The 19,145-nt window shown below is 38.6% G+C and overlaps 1 protein-coding gene across 2 annotated transcripts in view; it reads left to right on the top strand.

Moving 5' to 3' along the window:
• Positions 1 to 19,145, top strand: part of GRID2 (glutamate ionotropic receptor delta type subunit 2) — a gene marked incomplete at both ends in the record, with an annotated part of 552,228 nt that overhangs the window by 435,919 nt on the left and 97,164 nt on the right. For both annotated transcript variants that reach the window (XM_082050631.1, XM_082050630.1), the window contains 2 exons: positions 2,599 to 2,700; positions 14,447 to 14,644. In XM_082050631.1, the coding sequence (XP_081906757.1) occupies positions 2,599 to 2,700; positions 14,447 to 14,644 (300 nt within the window). The remainder of the gene's footprint in view (positions 1 to 2,598; positions 2,701 to 14,446; positions 14,645 to 19,145) is intronic.

The raw sequence follows: 19,145 nt of genomic DNA, 5'->3' as shown, positions 1-19,145 counted from the left end.
AAATTGGCGTTAGAAAATATAAAAGAAACTTTACCTGATGTACAGAGCACTATAACTGACTAAATTCCTGCACTATGAAGATGACAAGTACTGTGCTCCATAAGGAGTTCCCATCGCCCATCTTGTTCTACACGAATCAACCAGAATTAACGTGAGATTCTGTCATCGCCTGATCTGTTCTCTCGTTTGAGCTGAGACAGAACAAAAGCCCAAGGAAGGAAACGCAGAAGCAACAAACGTTTTGCAGAAGCGGTTTAGTGAGAGGTAGAGCAATAGTTGATTTGCTCTATGCTGCAATGACAAGCTCAAGTTGTCATCAATAAATGTTGATTTGTTTCCATCTAATAACAGTAAGCAGCTCCCCCTCAAAATCAATTTCAGCTTTATTGGCAAGGCACCGCACATTTGTCTTTGCCACGACTTTGCTGCATGAAGGAACAATTGAATTGAAAATGAAATGAACAATAATTGAAAATAAAGTGTGTCTTTTTAAAAGAAAATTATTGCTATGCTAAATTTCCAGGAATCAGTTGTGGGTTTGGGTGGTTGGTTTTTTTTTTTTTTGTGGTTTTGTTTGTTGTTGTTTGGTTTGTTTTTTTTTTTTTTTTTGTGGGTTTTTTGTTAGTTTGTTTTTAATTTGGTTGATTGGGGTTCTTGGTTTGGTTTTGGTGTTTGTTTGTTGAGGTTTTTTTCCCCCTTAAAAAGGTAGAATGCGTCAGGCTAACAAGTTAATTATATAAATATGTACAAATTAATGGACATAATTAAAGATGGACTTTAACCTCAAAAGGATACAAAGGCTCTTCAGTAACTTCCTAGAGTCTTAAATCTGGCAAAAGCACTACAGTTTCTGCGGTAATTATACTTACAGCACATTTGGATATGCTAATTGGATCTGAGTTCTAATTAGTTTCTTTATGTGACTAAAAATGACAATCGCCAAATTAATTTAGTGCACTTCTGTTCTGAACTTAGTGCCGTTTTCAATATTTTTAGTACAGAAAATGTAGCCTATCAAATACTTTGCCTTACAGGATGGCAGTGGTTTATCACATATAGCGCACAGTGCGCACATTTCAAACACCTTCACTACATTTCACGGCGTTATTATGGGTAACGAGCTTCAGCAAGTAGGTTATTGACCTTAAAGTGGTGGAGGGCTTGGCCAGAGGGGTGATGAAGACCTGGAAATGGCAGAAAGAAGTGAATACATTGTTTTAAGGCAATCTTTTGGGAAACAAATAGTCATTTAGGCTGGAAAAGACCTTTAAGATCAAACCTAAGCTCTAGATCATTGCAGAAAGGTTTGGATTTATTTTTTTTTTACTTTTTGAGACATCCATTTCTGAAGGTGGCATCTTCAAAGAACTGAGAGGAATATACTGAATAGAAATCATTTAGAAGTTGCTTTTAAATACCTTAGCGGGTGTGATGAAGAAAACAAATATTTCAAATGGTCCACTTCTTAAATTGTTAAATGTGGGTAGTCAGAGTTTGTTCCTTGTTTTCTGTTTCACTTTGAAAGACCTATGAAACACATATGGAAAGGCTTTTCCCATGAAGGACCCAAAAGAATGATTTCTGTAAGTTTGTGTTCAGGCACGGTCAGCAAAGGTTCCTGTTCTTTCACAGACCCCTTCAGCTTGTTCAGGCACCTCCCCGTTTCTGTGCCTGTGCGTTAAAATATGGATGTTTTACAGCTGGATTTGAGATTTAACACCGGTAATTGTACAAGTTGGATGAATGTGGTAATGAATTCCAGAAATGAAACCAGTAATGTTTGTGTACGGTGCTAAGGAATGACTGGGGGGTTGGTTTGTTTCTCTGTACACAAGATGAGCATCTACCATCATGTGAGAATGTCGGCAAGTTATCTTTTCAGAGAAGATAAATTACAGGTCAATATCTACTAAATTCCGATTGAAAGGCAGTTAGTCCTAGAGAGATCCTTGAGAAAAAGCTGCTGTCCATAGAAGCCCAAGAAATACAATAGCACCAACGCAAAGCATCTTGCAGCTGAATTCCTTTTTATGCATCATTGGTTGCAGCCCTTTCTCAGTACTGCGATGTGCCTATCCAATGGTCTTTTCCTTAATCGTCTTTAAATGTGATTTTTAACCTGGCTAAAAAATCACTGCTGTTTCATTATCAATGAGTAGTATAAGCTTTAATTAAAACTAGTGCAATTTGTTTCATGTTTTCTGCTAGGAAAGATGGGCTGGAGCAGGCAGCGTGCTAAAATTATGGTAGCTATTATTTCTCCAACTAATGTATCACTGAAAGCAAGATAGAAGTATTGTTACAGCTGTACTACTTTTTAAATGTTTTCCACTAATGCAGAAGCCCTCCCTGAGCTCTTCTAAAGCAATACATATCCTCCCAAACCCTGGGGGCTGCCATCCATTGCACACTGGGCTTTAAAAGCACAAGGTGATATCCTTAATTGCTTCATTTGCAATGAACCTATGCGCAAGCCCTTCCCTGGCTTTCCACCCCATTGATTCCAGAAGGTGTTCCGTCTATTTCGCGCGTTCCTAAGAGGAGTGAGCGGCAAAGTTTGCTGGGCACTGAGGAGACGATTTCTGTGTTCTCTTTCAGCTCGGCTGCTGGAATCCCATCACTGGTCTCAATGGGTCGCTGACCGACAGAAAGTTGGAGAATAACATGCGAGGAGTGGTTCTGCGTGTGGTGACGGTGCTGGTAAGCAGATCCTCATCCTTTTGCACTCGGAGGAATGTATTTTCTCCCTTATCTCTTTATTAAGTACTCCGTTTTACCAAGAACTTTGTGGGCGTGTGAGTGTCCATTGTCAGCTTGTCAATACCAGAGCAATTTCCACAAAATAAAATTGTTTATCAGGAGAGTTCACTTCAGTGAGCGAATCAAACACATTTAAACCTGTTTCTTCCACAGACACATGCGAAAATTAGATAACACAACTATATGAACTGATAAAGGGCGACTTCAAGTGCCCTGTTAGCTCAAGTTACTTAGCTGAAACTCTAAATGATTCATAAGATGTAGCTGCCTTCCAGTTACCTTGCCAAATTGAGTGCGGTCTGACACAAATTGCCGCACTCGGATAATATTCAGGATCAGTTTAGGATGAGTAACGTTATCTCAGTAGAACATCCATTGTCACCTTCCAGCTCTTCTTCAGCCAGGTTCTTCCCATCCGGCCACCTTGCAGGAAGCAGCTGTTGGTTTAAAGCTGAACAGAAAAGCTCTACAAGAATAGGAAGGTATTTTGGGATATAGGAGCAGCATATTCCCTCTCATAACCTTTGGCTGCTTGAGCAGAAGCTGTTAGAGTGGAGAAAAAGAAAGAGATAAAGAAACAAGTATGAGATGTATAGGCTTCTTTGGACTGATGCCCAAACACAACACTGACCCAGGGCTGCAGAACCGTCAAGGTTGTATTGAGCTGCTTCCTTCTTTCTGCCACCTACTCTTGTTTTTCATTTCCCAGTTTGGGAAAAAAAGAAGGATGAATGCACAGAAAAAGACAAAGCAGTAGGGTGTTCTTTTTTACACTTTCAGTTGCATTTTCATCAAAATAGCATCGTGGTGGCAGTGGCTGGTCTTTGAGTTGTGCCTGGTATTCGTGTTAATGGATCCAGTATAGTTTTTTGTTGACAAAAATGATCTGTGGATGTTGTTTAGCAAAATAAATTCAAATTAGAGTCTTGGACCTTTTTTTTTCCCTTATTTCTTCTTTTCTCTCTCCCAACTCTTCTTCTGATTCCATCCCGTTATTTCAGTAAGCTTGCCAGAGAGCGTTCTTCCTCCAAGTCATAATAGCATGAATATTTAGCAACGTGCAAACACGCAAAAACAGTCATTAGTTATGCTGATAGGATTCTATATGAATAATAAAACCAGAAGGCAGACATTTAAAGTTCAGCACGCAGCACATGGCAGCTCAGTCTCCTCCTCGCGTGAGCACACAAAAGCCATTTGGTTTTGTTGACGCTTTTAAAGCGCAACTGGCGGCAACTTCCATGCACAACAAACGAATTGTGCTCACTGATTTTGCTGGCTGACTCTTGGTTTGTGTAGAATGTGCGCCGAAGGCAATATATGGGGAAGGTGCGAATGATTAGTATTGGCTTCCTAGCAGAAAACTTCCTTTATTCTCTTAAATTTTAGAACTTGGGGTGGCTGGTGAGTGCAATTTAGACAAAACCAGCTGTGAACCGTGCTGCAAGTCAAGGTTTGTTTGGTTTTACTCAGCAAAGATGAGAGGCAAGGATTTTGTAAAATGTATGAATAAAAGGAGGAAGCAAATATTTAAACTCCTGAGCCAGAAACAATATATTTCACTAACAGTTCTCTCTCCCTCAAATGCCAGAAATCAGTGTGATAAAATAGCATTTCTCCCTCATCCCCAAACTCTAATGGCTGATAGAGAGGCAGACAGACAGACAGACAATCAGGCTACTGACTGAAAGCCAGAAGAGATTTTGGACGATGCAGATGCCAGAATGGCACAGTTGTCATTATTTCTAACCTCTTCTCATGTTTGGATATCGGCAGATGTTGCTGCCAGCCCTGTGCATGACAGCATTTTAGGATGCTCACCCCTTAGTAGTTTCTCTTACTCCTCTTACTATGTATAGGTAAGGATTATTCATGAGGATAGGCTGGCTTTTTACTTTAATCTGAGACTTAAAATATAGCTGTCATTAGCATATCATTACTTCAAACTTACATGTGCCTATAGGATAAATTTATAGGGCTTTTACTTGTTGCTAATTATAGCTTTGTTCTCATCTTTATTCACGTAGCTTATTACAATGGTGCAACCATCTGATTTTTACTGGAATAAAATGAATAAATAGATATAATATTTGAATTTGAGCTGGGATGCCATAACACTGGAAATGAAGCAAAGCTATAAAAACAAGTATTAATGCTTGTTTTCTCTCAATTTACTATTAAACTTTTAGTCTCTCTGTTTGTTGGTATTCAATTTAGAAAAACTTGTTCTTAGAAAAACTTGATCAACAAAGACACCGACTAGAATTTCATTAAACCCTATTCATTTTACAGTATTATTAAGGGCATTAATTTTGCGGAATAGAATAAAAATTTCAAGTTATATTTTGAACAAATCGACAGAACTCTTAGGCAAACCAAGGCCATAGCAATATGTGGAAGTGCAGTGTCCATCTGGTTTTATTTCTTCTGGATAGGACAAAACTGTAGATTTACATTTAAGCTGTGATGAAAATGTGTGGTTCTTGCCTTTGATGTGAGTGCAGGAGGGATTTCACCCATCCCTTTATTTTAGTGCAGATCCTTATCATCCTTCCTTTTGCATCTTTCTCTGAGTTCTCAGGTCAATACCTTTCTGTTAAAAGTAAATAATCCATTATTGACTCTGAGTGATTAGCTATTGTTATTAATTCTGCCAGTTTCTAACAGTATTGGCTTGACGTGGGGAAACAAGAAGGCTTATGCGAAATTAAATAATATTACCTTTGAATATTAGTTGGTTTATTTTCATCGACATTTGAGAAGTTAACATTAATTTGTTAATTTCTTCTGTTAACATTTTGAATCTCTTGTGTCTTTTTAGCTAGCAACCCTCCTCCTCTTCCAGTTTAATTTTGTTGTGCCTTCAGGTTGGCAAGGACTGGTTCTAAAAATTGCGGTAGAATTTGAGAGGACAGCAAATTGCAACACCTGGGTTACACGGCATTAGACTTATTATGAAATGAAACATTCTGCAGTATGAAAATAAGTGGTTGTGACCGATTTCCCCAAAGCAGTCCTTCAAAAAGCAAGTGCTGAACAGTTCCCATCATCCGCATCCATCTACTAATTCCTTTCCCTAGATAAATGTAATAATGATGGGCTGTGTATCTGCAGATCCAAAGTAAAATCTCTTTGTGAATATGACAGAATATAGCATGTCCCCAAATTGGAAATCTCTGGCTTCATGTGGCAGTGAATTGTGGCTCCTCTGAAGTTAATGGGAATTGTCTCCTTCGTATAATAAATAGGAATAGGAAACAATTCTTTGTGGTTTATTCTGAGGGGAACTTTGTGTTTGACGAGTTACTTTTAAGTTCAAGTCACCTGCTGGTGAATTTCTGAAATGCGTTGTGAGTTTGTGAAATGTAGCTCGATCAGAGGTCAGCATAATAACTCCAAAAAAATACAGAACGTCTTGAATGAAGTTGTTGAAGAATAAATTCAGCTAGATATCCATTTTGGCTATTTCAGTTTATCCTTCTCTTTTTCAGCTGCTCAGTTTTATTGAAAGGGAGCTAGAATACAGCAGGTATTCTCATAATATCATCTTAGTAATAGTGGCAATTAATGAATTATTCACAGGAATGTCAAGCCATCAGAAATTGAATGCGATTTGGCCTGTTTGACAATGAGTGGAGCAGCAGGTACTCACCAAATCATGTTTGTACAAAAGCCCCTGTTGTGTGAAACAGGAAGAAGTTTGAAATTCCCCATTTTCAAGAATGAACACCTTGACCGACAAGCGCTGAGCCTTTGCTGAAACCGCATAACTTCCTAAATGGTGCAGAATAGATTTGTGACTTGACATGAAAATTCGACACAGCTCCCACACAGGAGGCATGTGTTTTCTTATCAGTTACAGCAGGGAAAATATTATCATTATGTGGACTAGTTGAGTTCTCAGTGGTTGACATGAAATTCAGGAGCATTTGTTGCCCACATTAGGAAAGAAACAAACCTGCAAGCAGACAATATCTTCAAGGACATGAGCCGGCAGGAGGTCTGATTCTTCAGCCTCTTTTTCTGTTGAACTTAACAGGCAGAGAACAAGATGAAAAGTGAGATATGAAGCTAAGTCCCGGTTTTAAAAGCTGGAACTGTCTCTGGGATTTGACTTCTAACAGGGCTTTAAACAAACTAACAGAAGTCCTTTCCAAGAACTAGAGCAGCTTTCAGAGTGAGAGGAAAAAGGAAAGGCGTAAGAGAGATGAAATAAGATGGTATTTAAGCCTACGCAGAGGAATAAACAGTTAGAAGTCATAAAGGATGAAAAAACAGCAGGGCAAAAAAGCAGCGAATGACCGTAAAATAAAGATCAACTGCAGCGGGGATTATGTGTGGGATACCTCAGGAAGTACAGAATAAACATTTTATAATATTGTACAATCAGAATAATCTCGTAGATAATGCTGCTCCCGTTTTTTCCCTTTTCTCATGCAGTCCTGATCCCTTTCCCAACATTAACAACTGAATGGGGTGCACTTCTGTGAATGCTTCTTCATTCTGTCAGGCTGCACTTTCTATAAGATGCACCAGTGCCTACAATCTTCACCAAAAAAATAAATTAAGGCATGTATTATACTAAATTATATGTTGCTCTGTGTCTCGACATGATTGGCATATTGGACTCTAGTGCACCGTAGTGAATTTCCTGCAGGCAGCAGAAATGCCTTAGAAGGTGGAAAGGTTAAGGAACATTGCTTGACCATCTTTATCTCTTGTAGTATTTGTGTTCTGGGCAAACATTTTTGACTTTTTTGTCTGTAAGGGATAAATCCTTTGATGGTCATTCATGCAGCTGAGTTGGAATGGCAGAAAAGCTGTGAGTGATGTAGGTTCTTCTATCTGGAGTCTATCTTAAAATCTCTATGTACTGTAAGTCCGTAGTGTATTTAGTATCTACCACGTGTGCCGTAGTTAAAATACTTCCAAAATACTTGAAGTTTTAGAATATTCCATTGCTGGTTGCAAAGAACACATAGTTTCCGTGGCAGCAACAGATCCCTGTGTCTTGATTTCTCTTTCTTTTTGCTGCCCTTTGAAAGAAAGTTGGAAAGAATGGATCTTTTTATAGACAAACGCATCAAGGAAAATGCTCAGCGAAATGATGGTAAATTATAGGAACGGTGGCAGGGGTGTTGATTTGATTGGTAAATGAATGAAATCATGAGGAGCAATGATGCATGGCAGGATTAGGCTGTTTACTACTCTCCATAGTTACCCTGGTTATTGACACGAAAGCTGCTGTTTGCTATGAGAGATCCATGACGCCCATGGAAAAGTCAGTTGGTATTGGAATGTCTTTTCATGGGGCAGATTTTCCAATTTGGTAACTTTAATTGAGAGTTCAGGGCACGATTCTGGGCAAGCATTGATTGAAACTGCAATTTTGACTTTTAAAAAACATATTCACTTCTACCTGTTTTAATAATAGTTTGCTCACTCCTAATGTAAAGAGAATTGGTTTTAGTGGCTTGGGATGCATGCTGATAATACGAATCACTTCTTACAAAAATGAGTTTTTAGGAGAGTATCTTTAGCATTAAAAATGGAACGTAATTGCTCTTTGGCTGGTCAATTATTTTAAGGATAAGCAAACTCTGAATAGTTACAGCAAGTGTTGCCCACCACGAGGTAAGCGTGGCTTTCAGGGCTCCTATGACAGTTTCCAGTGGTAAGAACATTTAGGTATTGAGTTGTAAGGTGGCTCTGGACTCTGCTTTGCCAGAGGGGTGTCCAGGAAGAGTAGGCTCATTTTTGCCTTGGTAGTTTTATCCTGAATCAGAGAAAGGAAAGAAGGTTTTCCAGCTTCTTTCCAGCTTACATTTTCATGAAACCCTATCTACTTCTAGTCAAATAAAAGAAAATAGGTTGGTACTATTGGAACAAAAAAACATAGTAACATGTATAAAGAATTACAAAGTAAGACGAGGTCTTTGCAGGAGCGGTTTGTGTTGGCCTAACTCTCCTCAGAAACTTATGAAATACTGGTTAGAAACAATTTAATTCTAAAAAATAGACACTTTTATTATGGTTCTAAGCAATAAGTCACATAGATACTTCAATTTCTGAAAATAAGGAAAGACTTCTAGACTTCAGTTGAGCCAAGTACTGTTAAAAAGCAGGAGATAGTGCTGGGAGATACTAGTTCCACAGTCAGACAGATTTTTTCCTTAAGTTCCGTAGGTTTTAGGTTATGTTTTTTAGCAGATAGAAACTTACACCCTTAAAGCTGGTAATAATTGCGTTATGTGGCAGCTATTATGAGCATTCAAGAGAGGCCTTGTTACGCGTCTTTCTCCTTCTTCGCCTTTTTTTTCATTACTTACCCTGCATAGCAAGTAGCACCTACTATTTTTGTAGCTTGTGGTCCTGTTCGGTATTTCAGAAGCCATTGGTACATAAAAGTTGCTCCTTAAGCTCTGGTGCCTTCTGGCTCTGGCTCATCCTCACTTACAGTGCAGGCACAAACGTTTAGGATATATATTAGTGCCATACACTGAATTAAGCCCAAACTGAATACACTGTGCTGGTCAGCTGAGATGCTAATCCCTTCCATTTGATTTTTTTCTCAAGTGGTGCTGTACTGTGATGAGATTTCCTCAAAATACTGATGATTAAAATTATTGTTATAACAACAGGAGCTAATATCCCTTGATAGAGGCAGAGCCTGGCTTTCCATTCCTCTTCTCACCACCACACCTGAACAAGGGCCAAATTGAAATTGCTGCTGGCTGGGCACAGGTTACGTTTAATAGCTGTGTTATGTACCTTACAGTTATTTACACTGCACATGTCTACTGTGATCATCTGTTTCACAAGCTTTAATCTCAGAGCCTGCTGGGACACGCAGCCCCTTTGGTTTCAATTAATATTTCCAATCTATTTTTTCTCAAGTAGCGGGTACTATATATGAGATGGGGTGAATGTCGAGGAATTCAAATGTTTGGGGACCTGGAGGGGGCCACAGCTTGACAGCAAGGTTGGTGCAATGCAAAACCTGGTAGGACTAACCCAGTTTATCTCTATGTCAAGGGCCACCTCTCAAAGGTCCTTATCGCCTGTCTTCTCACTGATCCTGCCCCATCTGCTCCGTGGGCATATTTGCATTCCAGAGGGATCCACATAGTTCAGGGAGCACATAGGAAATTTGGCTTTTAAAGAGGAAGAGGTTCTTAGTCTGATTGTAGTTATCCTATGCAGGATAAAAAAGCAGGCGAACCGCATTACAGTGCGATGTCATGAAGTATTCTATGAATTTGTTCTGAATAGGAGCTCTTGGACGGCTGCTGGAAGAAGTACAGTGCAGCTCCCAGCAGCTTAATGTGCCCACACTACACTTTTGATAATTCCAGTATCTGAGCTAGCTACATTAAAGCTGGCATTGTGCTGTTTAGACATACTCTGAGATGCCCCAATCGATTCCAATCTCAATCCATCTTCCTATCATATAACTGTAATGGTTCAGAAAGAACTATTAGGTGCATTAAGTTATTGTGAATTAAAATCAATACACGGGGCTTGGCGGTATCCTAATACACCGCTGCAGTAGATTGCTTTGAAATAAGCCTCAGTCCCACTGCAGAGCAATGGGAGGTATTGGGGATACGGACGAACATTTTTTGTTTGTTTCTTTTAAATGGCACTAAACGAAATAGCACAATAAATCTGGAAGCCGCTGTTTCATTCAGGAGAAAAACCATTGTTTAAAGTCCTGTAGCTGAAAGCACAAACTCACGTCGAAGATGTCATTAAAACTGTCATTTAAAAAAGTGAGAGATGAAGCACCCGTAGGACGGTGGTAAATAAAGGTCCTATGTAAAAGCCCCTTCCTTTAATGTTGTGTTCAGCTTCTGAGCCGTGATGCAGCTTCTTGCTTCTTTTCTGTTAGTACAACCAACTTGGTTTTCAGTCTGTTTGAAAAACACAAGGTCTGAGAAGAGTGCTTTTCCATGCCAATACTGTTACACGGCCTGTTGGCGCAACAGGCTATTGAGTAATACTTTAATTATCCAAAATTTTGTAGGCTTTAAACCTTCATCTTTATTTTAGTGTTATTAAGGGGTGGGGATTGTGTTTTGTTTTGTGGCAATTTTTATAACCGTTGCTAGTGGGAGAATTTCTGTCATGAGAGAATGAAATGTTTCAATTAAATTTTGGTCATTGATTTTAACATGAAGTAATGTGTGTTGCTGTCCAATTAAAAATAACAAGATGCTGTACTGCTCCTAGCCAAATAAAATCCCCCAAAACAGCGGTCAATAAAGCACTTGAGGAAATTAAGTCTTTGGGGCTGCATATTTCATGGAAATCTTTTGGGGAAAGAAAGGCAAAGTGGCTAACATTTAAAATTGGGGCGTTATTTATTTTATGAGTCAGGAAAAATGTAATTATGCCTAGCAACAAGACAACAGCACTTTGTGCTTGGAAATCCTTTTCTTATGGCTTATGACAGTGTTTCTCGTTGGTTACAGTGGCTGCGTGTGGTGTTGGAAGGGAGCTGAGAGATCCAGTAATGAGAGTGAATTTCAGTTTGGGCAGCAGTTTCTTGGCATTTGCAGGTGTCCCAGTGAACATTTAGTTCATGTGACTGTCAGGGCTCTGCTTGAGGTGTATAAATTATTTAATGTGCTTGCCCACTGTTCATGGAGTCGGTGCTGGGCACAGATTGTCAGTCTTGCTCACAACCGAGCTTCATTTTGTATGTTTTTTCCTCTCTTTCTACTTTCATTAGAGAAGACGGGAATATTTAACAAATACAGAGTCCATTTAATGAACCCAGAGTGTCAATATTAAAGTATTATATCCCAGTGTGTTCAGACATTTCTGCTGAGTAGACACAGAGGTCGTATTTGTGTGCATTATGAATTCTAACCACCCTTACAATTACGTAATTTCAAAACTCTCTCCCAAACACGGTAGAAGAACATAAGGCAACCTGTCTGCAGCTTTAGAGTCAATCCCCAATGCGTGTTGTAAATCTGAGCAGTGATTGTTTTCTCCGATCTCACAAGCCGATAACTTTGTGTTCACTTAACGATTTTTGCCTATTCTTCTGGCCGGGAAGTTTTTCAGACCATTCTAAGGGGCAAAGATGATTCAGCTGAGCGGGAGAATAATCCCAAGCATTTTGTTTTGCTTTTGCTTTTCCATTTGTAAAGTACATCCTAGCATTTTTATCTTTAGAGAGAGCATAGGACTCTCATAAATAAGCGCAGCAGTGCAGTGTATCACGGCTCCGTATAGTTTCTATCCTGAAATAAGTCTCAACTTGAAGCCACAGAATCCACCCTTGTAATTACAACATCTGTCTTGTCGCCCATCCAATGATCTCCTGAAGATGTGGTGTGCACATCAAATCATGTACAGCTGGTCTAAGACCATCACTTTGTTACAGACAGACCATGAACGCAATCTTTTCTTCCTGTCACACATTTAGTCGAGAGCTGCCTTGAAGATTCGAATGGTGCTTTTCCTGTTCTTTCAAGAGAGTTTTCTCTAATTTGTCCAGAAAGAGAGTATCTATTCAAATATACCAGAGCCTCCGAACCCCGATTTTCACTGAAGAACCAGAAGATGATGATCAAAGCTTGGAATTTAATTCACTAGTCTATTGGCTGCTGAAGGTCATACCAAACAGACTCTGGGTTTAGGGATGTACTTTTTGCCTACATATAAGTTGTCCCCGAGTGCTTCACAAACCATCATTCTCTTGCTCTCCCTCCTCTAAGGTCTGAATTTATTGCTTGACTTTATCCCCTACCTCTGTAGCACAGTTATAAACCAATGTTTCTCTTTGGTTGTCTTACTAATTCATGTAACCAAGTTAAACACGGAGTTACTGCTCTTTTCTGCTAGTTAGCTTGAGTATTGCTCTTTCCATTTTCAGACAAGAAGGTTTTCTCTGCCCAAAAGCTTGTCTCTTCTTTTTTGGGTTTTTGTTTTTTTTTTTTTTGTTTAACTTTATTAGGTGGTCTAGTAAAGGATCTAAAACAGGATGGTCAAATGGAAATTTCATCATCCAGGTGAATTTGGCCACCTCCAAACTCACTAGTTCGCTTGATAGGGTTGTGGGGACATAGATCTCTTTCCATAGGAACTCCCATAACACCTTCCCAGTGTACCAAAAGCCATAGTTTCAGCTTGCAGCATTTATGGGGGGAAAAAATCAAGATAAGTATTTTTGTCCTCTTTCAATGCCTTTTGAGAAATGTGAACAATTACAAAAAGAAAACCCCATAGGAATAGATTGGGTTTGTTTCGTTTGGAATGTGATTAAATATTTTGCTGCTCTAGGCTTCAGGAGAAATTGGCAAGTATTAGTTGCTTTGCATAAAGCTTATTTGATTATTTCTATTTCATTAAATATATAGCACATTGGACATTGGGGTGTTTTTGTAAATCTCTCGACAGCAAACAATATTACATAGCTTAAGAAAAGATTGAAATCAGTCATGAAAAATGGCACTTTTGAAAGTGTTTTAAATCAGTGCAATTAGCAATCCCTTTTTAAGTAAATGAATAAAAATTCAGTTTATGAGCAGCTATTTTCTAATGACTTGAAAGCATTAAGAATAAATCCTTTCTAATATGGAAATTATCAACTTCTAAACACACAAATCTTTAGAATTTTGTGCATAATATGCTTAGATCGATAAATTCTATATTTTTGTGTGTGTGGAAACATGTTTTCCCAGCAGTTTTGAGTCTACATGGAAAGAATCTTTCTCCCAAGTGAGCAGCAAAGCCGAATTCCCTCCCTTTTCACCAACTTAGTTTGTGTTTCTTCGATGTTTTCGGTACCCAGGTGCTGGAGAACTACTTGAAAAATTCATTTGCTGTCCTCCATTTTTATTCTATTTGGATCTTGGAAAACTAGAAGAAATAAATTCTATGGTTCCTGTTTTCTTCTGTGTGCTTGTGGGTCATGCAGACTCGACCTTCTGCACCTGCGAATAGTATGAGGAACTCATACTAAATTACAGCACTATGTGAATAATCGTAAGGAAGGAATGTTGCATATTTAAAAAAAAATACCCAAGTGTTACAATGCCTTCATGCTTTTGGGGGGAATTTGATACTTTTGCTCTAAATCAGACAGATGTTCTTACGGAAAACAAAGAACAAGCACAAGTGAGATCCACGTATGGCAAGTGTATGTTTTGTGTTCAGAAATATGATCTCATTTTGTGTTTCATTTTAAAAAGACAGGAAGGAGAATGGCTAGAAATTAAATACTCAATAGGAAGAATTGGGGGCGGAAGAGGAGAAATTAATTTAGCCAAAAACCATCTCTTTTTGAGAATGTTATTAGAAATATTAATTTTTTAAAACGGAGAAAACAATTACAGATCTTGGCAAAAGAGAAAAGCAAAGCATACAGTTTGGAAATGTGACTAACCCATTCCAACTTGCAGTATCTCTTTGCATCCTTTATTCTAGTCATCTTTTTGACAAATATTCACTGCTTGTTCTTTATAGACAAACTTAAGTTCCATAATTGATTCTCCCTAAACTAAGTAAATGGATCCTGTTTGTATAGAGCCGCCTTAGATTCAGTTGACGGTAGAAGGACAAGAGAAATGCATGTATAGCCTATTTTGCCATGTTTTTCATTCCTTACACAGCACCCAGTTGTGACCTGTAATTGTTTTACTGACCGTTGCCTACTTTGTTTTCTATTTAGGAAGAACCCTTTGTCATGGTGTCTGAAAACGTTCTGGGAAAGCCGAAGAAGTATCAGGGCTTCTCAATAGACGTGTTGGAAGCCTTGGCCACTTACCTTGGCTTTAAATATGAAATCTATGTTGCACCAGATCACAAGTATGGGAGCCCTCAGGATGATGGGTCCTGGAATGGACTGATAGGAGAACTGGTATTTAAGGTAAGTTTATTAATAAACTTACTAAATAAGGTCATATGATAAAGCTAAATAATACATGGTATATATACCGGCTGATGTTCGGAACAAAGTGTTTTCACTAACTCATTGAAAAAGGATACTGGCTGATAATATAATAATAATAATATATATGTATATATATAATGATGTTCATTGCCTGTGTCACCAGCATTTCATAGTATCCCCAGGTGCCTTGGGCAGGAAAGAAAAAGCTGGAAATAGTGCTTGCTGGCAAATATTTAAGCAGCCAGGCAATCCCTTTTTTCCAACCAAAGCATAGCAGTGTGAAATCTGAACACAGTCAAATAAGGGGATGCACAGCATCCTAATTAATTTGGCAAGACCGGACACAAATTAGTTGAAGAGGCTGTTTGAAAAAGAAAACTTGGTGTTGCAGTGATTTGTGAAGCATTACGTAAATAACGTATGGCACTTAGAAAAATGTTGGTGAGATGAATACATGAAGTATATAATCAAGAGAAGATGTTTTATTGCTATATAATAACACATTATGTAGATGTATGAATCAAGAGTAGTATGTTCTCTATTCTGTAATTAATAAACCATTTAGTCTACTTAATTTTACATTAAATACAAGAATGAAAATACAATCCCCAAGCAAAGGAAAAAAACAGCAATAGGGTTAACTTATTCTGTCTTCCTGAAACCTGTTGGAACGGAAAACAAGCACATGTGCCATACCTGTGGCACAGTTCCTACAAAGGTACCTTCCAACCCAAACTATACTATGATTCTATTTACACTGTAGTAATAAACTTCTTTTGCCATTTCCCTATGCCCTTATGAAGCTGGAATGCTGTGATCATACATGGTAAGCTGGAAAAGGCTTTCTATACTTAGAAAAGTATATTTTCCTCCATCTTCTAAATTTTAACAACTAAAAGCCCCTCATGTAACTATGAGACATAGTAGTGTGGTTTATTTTTATCATGTATGGCATTCTTGTCCCTTTAGTAGGCAGGAACTTGTATAAGTCTGATAACACACTTAAGGTGGTAACCACCTGGATCTATAAATAGATGTCATGGGTGGAACAAATTTACCAGTCTGCTACACATTTGCTATAAACGAGTCTTCATGGATATGAAATATTTCTGTACAGTTAGAAACTATGAAGAGTTAACGGAACTGCATTTGTAATTCGAAAAACGTATTTTCCCAATACTCCACGGAAACGTAGAGTTTTTTTGTCTTCCTTACCCCTTATATAATTAATAGTAAAGGTTCACTGGGCCCTTCTCTACCATTCTCTGTCCCTCTTGAGGCAAAAGAACCTCTGGGCGAGCAGCCAGTGTATATCCAGCCCTTACCAAGTGCAAGCCGTTCTTGCAAGGCTGCTTTCTTATTTACTGTGAATGGAGTTCTGCTCCCGGAACTCAAATATCTATCTGCTTGGCAACTTGGTAAGAGGAAGCGAAGGAGCAGAGAATAGTTTAAAATTAAAGGTCTAACCTGTTCAAAATAGAGCATTTCCTTGTTTTCCCAACCAAGTCTTAATGTGATAGTCCAGCCAACGTGTGGAGGAAATCCAGAAACACGGGGAGTGCTCTTTGTTGGTGCGTGAGCCAGAAATTAGTTTGGAACAACGTATTTCTGCAAAAAGTCAAGTCCTCCTCAAGGGAAATGGAACTGCCGCCTTCTCTTTTTGAGTACATCTGGTTGAGAAGGATGTCTGTGGCCACTGCAGAAGATAAGCCATGAGATCACGCCAAGTTTGCTCCATTCCAGCTTTGAAGATGAGGTCCCTGTTGGCTGCTAAAATAGGAGCTGGAACCAGCAGATCAAAGCAACTGGTCTTTACTTAGAATTTGGAAACTGGCTCAAGCCTCCCCCGCTTTGATTGTCAAGACCTATATCAGGCTCACCCTTGCTCCATGCCCCTTATTCTGTCCAAATAAGCTGGATGTACCCATGGGAGAGGACAGTGGGCTTTCCAGCATGGCTCTGGACCTCCCGGTGATATTCACATCCATCAGCCATTATTTCCACGTGCAACCGTGTTACCTCATTTGCTAGGATATTTTTCCAATGAGGAGCCATCAGAAGGAAAAAATATCATAGATAAAACTATCTGATTGCATTTAGGTCCATAGGAAAAAATAAAAAGGAAAACTAAATGCAGGCCTAAACATTTCTAAAAGAAACCATAAGCCAAGTAGAAGCCTCTTATAAGGCTCTTTTTTTAATGTGTCTTGCTAAGGGGAGAGTAGCACAGGAAAGAAGAAAGCATGAGGGGAGGAAAAGTGAGAAGAAAAAATAATAACTGAATAAAAGGAGAATTATTTGGATGTATGTGTGTTAACTTGAGCAAAAATGTCTCTGTGATTCATTTTTGCATGTCCGCATTAATAACGATGTAACGTGTGGGACTGTGGTTTATTGCTTCCAGCATTCATTGAAACTTGATTTAACGCTGGAAATTGATAAAATGAAAGGCCTCACGGGAATAATTTAAAGTAGATTCATTTATTTTCCCTGTTCTTGATCACGAAACGCAGGAATCAACACAAGATTGCTTTTTGTGTGTATGAGATGTGCTTGCGAAAGCAATAGCATCGGGGCATTTCAGGGATTTATGGGCTTTGCTGATGAGCTGGTTCTGTGACACCGGTGACAATGCTATCACACCCATTTGGGCATTTCTTTTGGGTTTTCTAATTCTGGTAACGTTGCTTTACAACAACCTCAGGAGAGCTGCTGTTAACAGGTGTAAATTGCTAGACACATCACGTAAAGAAAAATAATGCCCTCTGCTGTTTTTTTAGTGTGTTTTAGGAGTCAGAGTTTCATTCATCAGAAACATGTTAAACAGACATTTAGGATGCTGATGGTTGGTTTTGGCACTGCAAAAACTTAGTGAGCGGGGAGTTTCACTTGTTTATAATTCAGATTGGCAGCTTTACATCTAAATATTGACATAATTGCATGCATTTGCCTTTCTGTCTCAGAAGCACTAAGTGAACCTTGACTTCTTCAAACTGATGTCTTCTCTGATCCAATCTGACATGTTAATGACAAGCGTTTGATTTTTTCCATCTTCCAAGTTTGATACAAGTTGACAGGATCTATATGTAATTAAGAATGCTCACCATCAGTAGATCAGCTGTTAGGTTAAGCCTAAGCTTTGCTTTGTGCTAAACCTGTAGTCGTCCGGTAAACTAATGTTTACCATTCAATTTAGTTTAAAATATGAGTTGTCATATTTTAGTATAACCTTTATTTTTTTAAAAACAGCTAAACACAGGAGTACTGAGAGGTCAGGACTTAATTCTCTCCTGTCTGTTTTTTACTCTACTACCACTCTTTAATTGCAAGACATAATTATATCACGATTGCTACTGCAGTATGACAAAGAACATGCAACCTTTCCATTGGGACAACGTTGTTCCTCTGCCATAGGTGGCTGATAACCACAGTGGAACCATAATGCAGTGGAATTTGGAGATACTGCTCCCCAGAGATTTAACATAGTATTTCCACAAATGCCACATATACTGTGTTCAATGTAGTTCATAGAGAAATAGGTTTCTCTTTTAAAAGGGCGGGGGGAGCCAGAAAAAAACCTATTATTCAGTTCTACACTAATCTATTATTTGGTAAAAGAATCTTTGCCTACGTATATTGCTTTTCAGTGGGGAATCTTTAAACATCTTACAAATACAGCCTGAATTAGCACCTCACAATAACCTGGTGCAGTAGGGCAATATTTTAGTATCATGCTGGTAATTAATAACACAGCTAAAATTAAACAGCAGGGATTTTTGTTTCCATGTGTCCTTAACCCTGAATTCCTGTTTTACTTTTTGATGTATATTCAGGAAAAACAAAAATAACCGTACTTATTCATTAAGTATAACCACATTTTCCTGTTTGATAACTATTAGTATAGAGCATTGGGCTTTTATATTTGTGAATTATTTTAAAAATACATTTGTATTCAGAATTGTGGAAGACTCTGATGAAGTTTTCCCTTGGGTTACTGACTGAGTTTGCTGCTGCCCATGGGCAAAGGGCACTTAAATCATCACTCACAAAACGTTGTTTGGAAGGGACATGAAGTGAGTTGGTAAAACCCTGTTTTCAGTTGTGTGCATCAGCACAGCTTCACTTAAGACACTAGAGAATCTCACCCCCAAATTAAAGCTGAAGCTCTAATTCATGCCTTTTAAGCAAATGAATGTTTTCAAACCCTTTTTTTTTGCCCAAATCATCAGCCAGCAGCTATCTCCTGCCACTGTCTCAAGCCAGCTAACAATTAGTATGAAGTTAAAGCAATATCATTTAAATCAAAGTCTTAAGTGTGCTGTGATTAAGTGTGTTTGTACCATGGGTTGCAGAGTGTTTTGCAGGTGGTATTAATAGAGCCCAGGTGATTTGCAAATTTGGTTCTAATCAGTTTCAGCTGCCATACCTTCCCACTTAATATTTCACATCACATTTCTAAGGAGCTTTGAATTTCTGC

The sequence above is a fragment of the Streptopelia decaocto genome (assembly GCF_964273445.1).
Source record: "Streptopelia decaocto genome assembly, chromosome: 4".
In the NCBI taxonomy this organism is placed as follows: Eukaryota; Metazoa; Chordata; class Aves; order Columbiformes; family Columbidae; genus Streptopelia; species Streptopelia decaocto.
The sequence above is the reverse complement of the archived record's forward strand: the minus strand, read 5'-3'. Positions and strand labels throughout refer to the sequence as shown.